The following is an 11,433-nucleotide window of genomic DNA, read 5'->3' as shown; positions in this document are numbered from 1 at the left end:
GAAGCATAGATTCAAACAACAAGCGCCCCAAAATTCGAAAGGTTCAAACTCAAACACCATGGCAGACCCACCCCATTATTCTTCAAGTTTTCAAAAAAAAAAAAAAATCAAGGAGATAGGGAGTTCATGTGCGTATGTAGAAAGAGAGAGAGAGAGAGAGAGGAGAGAGGGAGGACGTGAGTCATTTTTTGTAAGATTTTAAAAAATGGGCCAATTTTTAGAAAGATTATACTACAAATTAACATAAAAAAATAATTATCTCTAACAATAATACTGATAAGGAGAAGAGTAGGCAAATAAACTAAAAACTATGCTCTCCCACGGAAATCTAATATAAGCAAATAATAATTAATAATCAAATCAAAATTTAGTGAAACTCACCGAAAAGCCATACTTGTCGAAGCTGCAAGAAAAAATACGCAAAAAAATTGGAATGCTATTCACAGTAAGTATTCTATCATGCAAAAGAGAGATATATTCGCAGAGAGGTTGGTGATTTATAGCTTTATTATTCTAGTATCTTATTCCTATTGTTTTTAGGTACTAATGTTGGGATTTTGAATGCACGTGTGATCTCTTTATTTTAATTATTTTATTGCATTAGTCGTTCAAGCGTGATCTCTTTATTTTAATTATTTTATTGTATTAGTAGTTCGGCTTGAAATATATACACCTACATTATATATAATCATATAAATATAGGCAGAATTTTGCAAAGTCTGCCTTGCGAAATTCTGCCTTGTGATTTTTTTTTTTTTTTTTACTAAGCTGGGTAACCCATAATCTCGGGGTGTTAGGCGAGGGGTAAAACTTAAAAGACCACCAATTTGAAGGGTAAAAACTAAAGACCAGCCCAAATGAAGGGCAATCCGCGCAAAAAAAGAAATTGATACAATTAATGAAACCAAATGGGAAAATCCTAATTACTATTCACATGTTGCTTCCCACGCAGCAAACCATGACTGGTTGCCCTCATTCACTGCTGACTTACCATAAACATGCATACTAGGAAATCGTTCTTGACTTAGAAAATATGTGGTTCGAACCCTATACAATGTCTACTCATGTGTTCTATTAAAAATGGTGATGAACCTATATCTGTTGGATGGCCCGTCATTGGGGATTAATATTTTCTATCTGGATAATTTAAATTTGCTATGTATGATGGTCAGGATGGGTTGAAAGGGTGAAATTCTGAATGAATCGGATATGTAAAATTAGGGGTACGTCAGCTGATTATGAGCTTGCCACGTGCAGTTCTATCAAAATTACGAGCAAATTTGTGCCAAAATATAATGGGAGACATATATTCAGACTAAAAGTATAACGGAAGAGGTATGTTTGGACCGGAACTCAAACAAGGGATATATTTAAGGGAAAAGGGTCAAATATACCCCTCTACTTTGTTTTATTAGTTAAATATACCCTTCGTTAATGAAAGTTAACAAAAATACCCATGCCGTTTTCAAACTTCACACTTATGCCCCGATTTGAATGGAAATCCCCAAATCCTCTCAAATTATCCAATTTCAAAAAAATTACCCATTTTTTGTTGACCCACCCCGCCCGACCCACCATCATCATCATCATCATCATCATCATCAAGCTCTAGTTTCATCTTCTTTCATGAAGAAAAAAAGAAAAAAACAAGAACACACCCATATGATAAAATCTCAAAACTCACCTCAAATTTTATCTTTAAATCCAACTCCAAATCTTGGTGCAGCTGTCCAATGTTTCAGATGAAGTAGCAGTTCAATTCCACAGATGTCCTCACTTGACGAAAAAGTGAGTTTATATACCATAGTTTAGTTTTTATTTGTCATTTCTTATCAAATATATCAGGTGTTGAGGTGCAATAATCACCATGATGTGTACACCTTCTACTATAATTATCAGATTAGTGATTTACCCATTGCACCAAAACGAAAAGGAGAGGGAGAGGGGAAAGTGGCTATTATGTATTTATGGTTTGTGCAACTGCATTTCCCCTTGATATACGATACAGTTATTGTGACTTAAATGTTGCTCGTGCAGGCAAGGGAAACGAATTCTACCCCCTACAGTAGTTGTGATGATCAATTCAGCCCAGGTGAACAAGTTGATGTTAATGAACATAGCTTGCTCACCGAATGAAAAACCGAAAAAAACCCAAAACATATCATAGCTAACTCTTAACATATCACAGGAAACTAGCATGGGCATTGCGATACACAGCCAGTAAATATATCTTGCAACGTAATTTAATCAAGAACGCCTGTAACTGTTTCTTTAGCACATTTCTTCTGCAAGAAGAGTAAAATGTTTGAATTTTCCTCAGGAGCAACCACAAACTTCAACAATTTAATATCTATCGCCAATGGACTTACACATTGAGTCAGCATACACCTAAGGTTGAATAGGAAGAATGTACCATGTGAAGCACACTTGCAATTGTAAATAACCAAGCTGTGAAACATAAAGCCTTTTGACTCATCATTTAACCTCTGAAATGTTCAGCTTGTTGTCAAAAGTTGTTAATAACCTACCAACACCTATTGAGCATACCATCCATGGGCTTAAACATGCTTGAGTGGTTGCCATCATCCTCCTAACACAGACACAATAACCTATTACAAGGAAACACAGATCAAACAAGTTAAATTCTGAAGAAAAGCTTACGGCAACTAACTTAGCGTTGCTTGGAGATGAGAGTCTTATTTACAAAGAATCCGCACAGCACGCATTCTTAGCTTAGTAGACACCTCCCATTAAAGAAGAAAGCTCATCAAAGGACCAAAAGTCTCTAGCATTTTCACCACCCTGAGTTGCATCTGCATTGAGGAAGGCATTAACTGATGCATCCAAATTTCCCTCCGGATATGGGGTCTGAAAGAACTTCATCTGGGATTCAAAAGCTGAGAGCTCTTCAGATGGCTTCTGCGCTGTGTTCCCATCATCAGGCACCAAATTGTTGGAACAAGATTTTACTTTCTCCTCCGGGTATGCACCTTCAAGAAATTGAGCTTCATCACCTTCTATAGCAGCTGACAGAACAGATGATATTTCTGGAGTCCTTGAACACGTCTCTCCCCAACCGAAATCCGAGGGGTCAAAAGAGTTGCTTCCCTGGTCAGAATTGAAGTAAACACCAGCAGCAGCTGGAGGGCCATATGAGTTAGGTGGTCCCATATCTCCAGGAGCGGCGCAGAAATCTTGATAGCCGTACAGATTTTTTGTTGTTTTCTCTTCGACAAAGCCCAAAGGGTCATAACACCCATCGTTCAAGTTCATAAACGTGGTGTCAGACGGGACTGGGTTAAAGCTCTCCTCAGAAAGAACCTTGCGAGGATTTACCTTACCAGCTTGCCTCGAGGCAGGCACTGGAGGAGCTTCATCAGGAAAGTTTACCTTAGCTTTCTTGCCTCTGATCCTCCGAGCTTCAACATCATATGCTCTGGCAGCTTCCTCGGCAGTATTGAAAGTTCCAAGCCAGACTCGGACCCCCTTCTGTGGATCACGTATTTCAGCTGCCCACTTACCCCAAGGACGCTGTCTGATCCCCCTATACTGATTCTTCCTCTTTCTCTTGGAAGGCTTCTCAACTTCATTGTTTGAATCAACAGATTTCAATGATTTGGATCCTTTCACATTTAAAATGAAATAAGCACCTCAGTACAATAGCACCATAATTTGCAAGAACCAATCCATCACCACGATGGCATATAGACTACTAAGAAATTGAGAAACCTAGAGAATCAATGTGCACAGAAGATGTTCCCTGGCAATTGCTTACTATAATAAATTGCAATAACAAGTTTTATCAAGTCAAGTTCTCCCAGAATTTTATTGGTATCTTAATCAAAACTATGCTTGTACAGAACATGTTCCCTAGATTCATCTGCACGGAACTCCAAAAGATCACAACAAGAAAAGACTATTTTTTAAGATTCCCCCATCAGGTAGAGGAATCTGATCTGGGGAACCTGCTCCGTGAGTATCTATTTCACAACCAAATTGTGTTTGATGAGAGACTTCTAATCCAAATAAACAGATCACATGAATCTTGATGATCTTACCAAAAGAATTGGTTAGATTGAGCAAACTATCAACATTGGGCTAAGAAACTCAAATACAACTAAAGCCAAGTTAAAACTCAAATACATACCCAGCCATCTAATTATGTTTTAAACTCACGACACTCCATGAAATGTTCATAAACAAAACAAGAACTTACTATAGGGGCATAACGAAATTAAGGGTCATCTTCTATCTGGAATGTTTTTCAATTTTCCCAGTTAATAATGGAGAAAAATAGCATCTTGGCTTGTTGTTCTACACTTTGCAGATAAAGTCATCTTCTTCACTTAGATGAATAGCCATCTACTAAATCGAACACCAAATATTTGAACAGAACTAACAATCGTACAGCCATTTCAAGCTAAATTTAACATTTTCGGCAAAAACCGAAAAAGCATTCCAAGCTCGAAATGCAAATGGAATACTAATAATTTCAACATATGTAATAATTTTACAACGCATATCATGCTAAATTCAGCTTTTTTGGCAGGAAAAAATCCCATTTCAAACCCAAAGAATAGCCAATTGTTGAACTAACTCAAGTGAAGAATACATTAATAATAAAAAAACAATATTCTACCCAATGAACAAATTAGCAGAACCTCACAAGAAAAGCTCAAACTTCAAGGATACTAATTCTAAACTGCAGCCGAAAAAAGGAAAAAAGAAAAAAGTCCGACCAACCCAGAAAATAAAACAACCACCACGCCTTATTCCAAAATTAAAACTAGTTGGGGTAGGCTATATTAATCCCCCATACCTATTTCACTCCACTTGAGCTAACTTCATTCACAAGAAGGAAAAATGCCTTTATAAGACATACTTTCTAATCTACGTAGCACTCTTTTCCTTTCAGTTCATCCCAAATCCCAAAAAGAATGACATCTCTCTATATTTAGTACACCTCTATCCCAACTCGCCCCCAATTTGTGTGACAATCTTTATTTTTTAATCAATCCCAAAAGATGGCACCTTTTTATGTTTAGAAAACAATTTGAACTTAAAACTTCCAAGTTTACCCTTAATGAAATAATTCATAGCGACACAAATATTTATAGCTTATTTTACCTTGAAAAAACTTCTTTTCATTCTTAAACTCCATGCTCAGTCAAACACCTTCATAACTTAGCTTTAAACTTGTCATAGTAATTAATTCATTTATAGTCACACAATTATATTTGGCTTATTTTAAACCACAAAATTTGAATAAGTCTTTCATTCTGAATCCCCGTGAGGTTAAATACTCCCCCCGTCCAATAAGGTTACTATAAATACTTTGTCCCAAAATACTTATTATCTTACAAAATCAAGATGAAATTAATCACTTTTAACCCATTATACCCTTAATATTAAGTGTTCTTGAAAATAATGCAATTTAATGGAGAGATAAGGGTAAGACAGTAAAAATAAACATTTTATTTATGATTCTTAAGGAGCGTGCAAAAGGGAAATGTAACAACTAATATGGTAGGGAGGGAGCTCCGCCCCATATTACTTGTACGCTCTCCCTTTTACATGCCCCTTAAGAAATCATAAATAAAAAGTGTATTTTTACTGCTTCACCCTTATCTATCTCCAATAAATTGGACTCTAATCAATATTGATTATTTTCAAGAACACTTAATATTATGAGTAAGATGGGAAAAAAATTAATTAATTCTATGTTGATTTTGTAAATTGACAAGTATTTTGGGATAGATATTTTTAGTAACATGGACAAGTAATATGGGACAGAGGAGTATTTTAGACCATAAATTTCAAAAGACTTCCTTTCATTTTCCACTAACCCAGAAAAATAAAAATAAGAGCCTGTTTGGATGGGCTTAAAAAAGCAGCTTATAAGCTGGAAACAGCTTATAAGCCGGAAACAGCTTATAAGCCAAAAAAAAATAAGTTGGGGTAGGCCAACTTTTTTTTTTTTTTGGGCTTATAAGTTGTTTTTGCTTATAAGTTTTTAGATAAGCTAAGCCAAACGAATTAATTTTTTTGGGCTTATTTTAAGCACAAAATGACTTTAAGCTGGCCAGCCAAACACTCAAAAAAGCTGAAAACAACTTATAAGCCAATCCAAACGGGCTCTAAGAAAGAGAAAATTACCAGTAAAGGTTCCATAGGTTTCAGAAGCAAAGAAAGCAAAAGGCTTAACTCCACTACCCCAGACAATAAAATACAGAAAAATTAGTATTTCTTTTCCAACTATACCCTTATATGGAAAAACTAATTCTTAATAGTGCTCAATTCTCAAGAAACATTTAATAGTCAAAAAGGGGTAATTTCATAAACTACTCCCTCCATTTAGAAATAAATGAATTTTTGAGGTGTGGCACTCCCACTGAGAAATATAATTAAAGGGTCATTTGACAAAGTTGCCCTATAGTTTCCCCCAAAGTATTTGCATTTGGAAAAACTAGTAAGAAAAGGGTAATTTTATAAAAATCTAATTGATAACCTCTTGGACTTTGAAAAATTCACTTGTCTTGGAACTGAGTCACTAATTTCTTAATGGGCATGAAATGAGCTAAAACACACTTATTTTGGGAAGGAGGGAGTAATATAGAGAGAAATTACCAGCACAGGTTCCAAAAAATCCAAAAGCTTTAAAAGCAAAAGGCTTTACATCCAAATTGTAAAAAATTTAGATTAAATACTCCATCCGTCTCATATTACTTGTCCACCTTCCCTTTACACGCACCTAAAGAAATCATATTTTTACTAGCTCACCCTTATCTCTTTCCCTTAAATTGGACTTTAAATCAATATTGAACACTTAGTATTTAAGAGTAAGATGGGAAAATTTAATTAATTTTATCTTGATTTTGTAAATTGACAAAGTTTTTTGGGACAGATAGTAACGTGGACAAGTAAATTTCAAAAGACTTCGTTTCATTTTCCACTAACCCAGAAAAATAAAAAAAGAGAAAATTACCGGCCGAGGGCTTGACATCCAAATTGCAAGGGTAAGGTAGTAAAGTTTCAATTTAAATACTCTCTGTCCCATAAGGTTACTAAAAATACTCCTTCCGTTCACTTTTACTTGTCTACTTTTAACTTTACACGCCCCTTAAAAATTAATAAATGAAGTATATATTTTACAATAATGCCCATATTAATTGGTATATAGTCTTATTGAACTTGGAGAATAATTTGAAAATTAGTAATTAGTGTAAGGGTAAAACAAGAAAAAAAAAAAAAAAAGTTTGTCTTTGCTTGATATGCTAAAGCGGACAAGTAAAAGTGAAAATTTATTTTTAGTATAGTGGACAAGTAAAAGTGAACAGAGGGAGTAGTTGTCATTTTACAAAATCGAGATGAAATTAATTATTTTTATTCCATTTTCCTCTTAATATCAAATGTTCTTGAAAATAATCAATACTTATTAGAGTGCAATTATTGAGAAGAGATAAGGGTAAGGTAGTAAAATAATACCTTTCATTTATCATTTCTTAAGAAATGTGACAACTAATATTGACAGAAGGAGTAGTCCCTCCGTTCTTGTCCACTATACTAAAAATAAATTTTCACTTTTTACCTATGCAATTTAGCATATCAAACACAAACCTTTTTTTCCCTTGTTTTAGCTTTAACATTGATTACTCATTTTTTTGATGACATGGGAACCCGCAGCCGCTACCTTCGGGTGCGCACAGGGTAAACCCAGCTCCTGTGCAATAGCTCGCAAACCACACAGGAACATTGATTACTCATTTCCAAATCATTTTTCAAGTCTAGTAAGATTATACACCAATAAATATTATGGTAAAATATATACTTCATTTATTAATTTTCAAGGTAAGTGGACAAGTAAAAGTGTACGGAAGGAGTAGCATTTTTTCCCAACTATACCCATATATTGAAGAACTAATTCTTAATAGTGCTAAAATTTCAAGAAACATTTAATAATCAAAAGGGGCAATTTAGTAAACTATACAACTTCTTAATCGGGTTTAGAGAGAGAAAAAATTACAGTAGAGGTTCCAGAAAGTTCAGAAAATTACCAAAATGCCTTGGAAAAGTTAGAATTAAAACACAAGCATTCTCTTTAAAAGAGAATAAAAAGGAAAGTAAGCCAAAGAAGGAGAGAAAAAGACACTTAAATTGGGATGGAGGGATTATTTTTTTTCCAATTATACCCTTATACTGAAGAACTAATTCTTAGTAGTGCTCAATTCTCAACATTTAATAGTAAAAGGGGGTAATTTAGTAAAATACACACTGTATTTATTAAAAAATGCATTTCTTAATGAGGTAAAAAGAGAGTTATTTGGGAATGAGGGAGTAAAATTACCAGGAGAGGTTCCAGAAAGAGAGAAAGCAAAAGGCTTAACATCCAAATCATCATCGCAATCCTTAAATTGTTGAAAGTCAGCTTCAAAGTCATCCTTCTTCAGATCGGAGAAACCCCATAAATACTCTGCCGTCAGTCGGCGCGAAGATCGAGGCGGCGGTATTAGGTCGGAGATTATTGCACCACCACACATGCTTTTTGCGTTAACTGATGAAAATTTGTACTAATTTTCTAGTAATATCTAGAAGTGTGTGTTTACAAGATTGTGCTAGGGATTTTTGATAACACTCTTAAATAGGGGTGTAAAGTGGGTGCAGTAATTTTACTTGGATGCCCCTGATATAGGACTTAATTACGTACTACCAATAAAATGACAAAAAGGGTCCATTATGTTTTGAACTAAGGTTTAGATTAGTCACTTAAATATACTTTTGAATCATTTTTTATCCTCTAAGTTTGTGAAAAGTCAGTTCTTAGCATGCATTTCACCTTCCGGTTTGGGATTGAAATCAGCGTTTATATATGAAATCTATACAAAATTTCAATTTGAAATCCCGAATTCTCTAAAGAGTAGGATTTCAAATTCCAAGTTATTGTTTCAAATTTTAAAAATTAACCCTTAAATTTATATTTTTTTGAAGAAAAAAAAAGACCCTTTAAATTTTGCAAGAATATCCATGTTTGACGTTGAATTATATTAAAAAATAGCTTGTTACAACTATTGTTAATTTAGAAGTGAGTATGCTAGGGATTTGATAACTCTTAAATAGGGGTGTAAAGTGGGCGCAGGGAGCTTGATTTTACGTTGATGCCGCTCATTAGGCGCTTAATTACGTATACGTATGATAACCAATAACTGACAAAAATACTTCTTATATTTAGCTAACAACAAATCTTAGACATTTGGAATTATTTCAGGACAAAATGAAAATTGTAAAATTAAATTATGTCTTATTATAGAAATTGTTTGCAACAAATTTTGAAGTATGGAAAATACACTGCAATCACAAACAAAATATGTTGAAATAGATATTTTATTGATGAATATTGCAGGTACAAATCTGTTTATTCCTTTGATTTCTCTCTCTTAATATTTTTACGTAATTTGAGGGACGTTAGAAGCGTATTTCTCGAATGTAGGACGACTTCCTTATGGTGTATTTGATCTCCAAGAATGTCGAGCAGTTTGATAAAGGCAATATTTGATGCCTTAATCTCTTTGTGAATATCCCAAGGATTTATGAGATTTTCGAGATTCCTTTTTAAGGGAATATGTGCCCCTTTATATAAGCGTGAGCTAGGATTTAGGGTAGAGCACCCTCCAAAAAACCCCAACGGATGTTGGAGAGTTTGAATATGGACTGCACTCGTCTGGTAGAGCCTCATAAAATTTCGATGTCTCCAGAAACGTCATATTTTTTTGGTACAAACTAAAAATGAAAAGGTGCTACATAAAGTGGGACACACTTAAAAGTGTGTAAAAGAAAAATGTAATAATATAGGACAGAGAGAGTATTGTCTAAATAAATGTCGTATCCCATATTTAAAATTAAATGTAGATACATACCATATATAGAGCATGAGACATTATTGTATCATCGATGAATATATCAAGACAAAGACTATTTGACCAAATACGTGACAAAATACAAATGAAAAAGGAATTCACAGCAAACCTTGAGTCAAGTGATGATAGTCTGGCTAAGGACCAAAGAACCCTTAACCACTCGAGAACTTAGTCCCGGGTTCGATTTGCACATACAAAACAACTATGCTCCGAAAAGATATATTTAGAAGGACCAAAATATCCGGACAGATGGGGACCACTTACTTTCTATGATCAATTCCAAGAAACCCGAAATTTCATTTAATCATATTTAATGGTCACACTCATATTTTTGTAACAGCTGTAACGTGCGAGATTCACGGAATCGGCTACAGAGATTTATCCTATAAATTCCCATTATCATATCATTGTTAGTCATCCGATTACTTATATTATTATAATTATGCTCTAACAAAATTATTGTTGATCTATTTTTGTTCATCATTACTTACGGTCACTCCGCCTGGAATATTCAATACTCCCTTTCTTTCTTTATTATAATTCGTCTACTTGCTTTACCATTATTATTATTATTACTATTTTGTTATTATTACATTTACATTATTAAAGAATTAGTTAGATTTTGGCTAATTACAATCTTTGCGATCTGAATCTTAAAAATTTAATTGGTTTCTAATAAATAAAATTTTGGTTAAACAATTAGCCAAATAGAGAAGTGTTAAGATCAAGAATATACAGACTATAATATATGTAATATTAGTTGGGCCAAAAAAGTAATTTGCAATGCCTAGCAAGAACTTTTCAAGTAATTAAAGGATTTCTTTTTGATTAAAAGAATGGAAAAGGGTCAAATATACTTATGTACTATCAGAAATGGTTCAAATATACCCCTCATTATACTTTCGATCTGAATATATTCCTCTCGTTATACGTTCCGTCTAAATATACCCCTCGCGTTAATACTATGACACAAATATATACCTCATTTTAACGAAGGGACATATGTCATCATCCAATTGTCCTACTTTAAACTATCCCTTTCCCTTACCTAAACTATGCCTTAATTAAGACTTCTTTCGCTGATATCTTTTGACTCCATTCCATAATTGAACGCTATGTAAAGCCCAAATTAAATGCACATGTGACTTTTAAAGTATCTTTAATATTGAAGGATGTAGACTTTTGTACTAATTGAACACCTAGGTATAGCCTAAACTTATGGAGCTAACACATAAATAAAAGTCTAAAACCAATCTTGATTAAAGTTGTGCTTTTTTGAATTACTCAACCTCTTGTACGTAGCTTAACTGCTTATGATACATCAGCTTTGAAATTGAGTCTAATATTAGATAATTAGAATGAGGTAAATTTCCATTAAAGGGTGGACGGTGGATAGCTAGTTTGATTGAGCTAATTCAACTTTACCAGACGGAAAAAAGAATTCAACTTTATGAGTAATTACGTGAACAAATCATGATTCTTAATTTGTTGCTTTGGGAAAATAATAGTATCCTAATAGATC

At 33.9% G+C, this 11,433-nt stretch overlaps 1 protein-coding gene and 1 long non-coding RNA gene across 2 annotated transcripts; both read right to left on the bottom strand.

Moving 5' to 3' along the window:
* Positions 1–2,449: 2,449 nt before the first annotated feature.
* LOC132040979 (ethylene-responsive transcription factor RAP2-12-like) lies at positions 2,450–8,588 on the bottom strand. Its single transcript, XM_059431691.1, has 2 exons — positions 8,345–8,588; positions 2,450–3,623 (listed from the first exon to the last, which is right to left on the bottom strand). Exons 1-2 carry the CDS (start codon positions 8,535–8,537, stop codon positions 2,734–2,736), a joined length of 1,083 nt encoding a protein of 360 aa, XP_059287674.1. The 5' UTR covers positions 8,538–8,588; the 3' UTR covers positions 2,450–2,733.
* Positions 6,492–8,225, bottom strand: LOC132040980 (uncharacterized). The gene is made up of 2 exons (XR_009410828.1): positions 7,746–8,225; positions 6,492–7,617 (listed from the first exon to the last, which is right to left on the bottom strand). It is a non-coding gene; the product is annotated as an uncharacterized LOC132040980 (long non-coding RNA).
* Positions 8,589–11,433: the final 2,845 nt, after the last annotated feature.

This window comes from Lycium ferocissimum, chromosome 12, assembly GCF_029784015.1.
Source record: "Lycium ferocissimum isolate CSIRO_LF1 chromosome 12, AGI_CSIRO_Lferr_CH_V1, whole genome shotgun sequence".
Classification (NCBI taxonomy): Eukaryota; Viridiplantae; Streptophyta; class Magnoliopsida; order Solanales; family Solanaceae; genus Lycium; species Lycium ferocissimum.
The sequence above is the reverse complement of the archived record's forward strand: the minus strand, read 5'-3'. Positions and strand labels throughout refer to the sequence as shown.

Excerpts from the sequence above, each read along its gene's own strand:
- LOC132040979 (XM_059431691.1), bottom strand. The coding sequence starts at position 8,537 with ATGTGTGGTGGTGCAATAATCTCCGACCTAATACCGCCGCCTCGATCT. Across the intron at positions 3,624-8,344 it reads TCTTTCTGGAACCTCTCCTG|GATCCAAATCATTGAAATCT; the intron begins GTAATTTTACTC and ends TAAATGTGAAAG.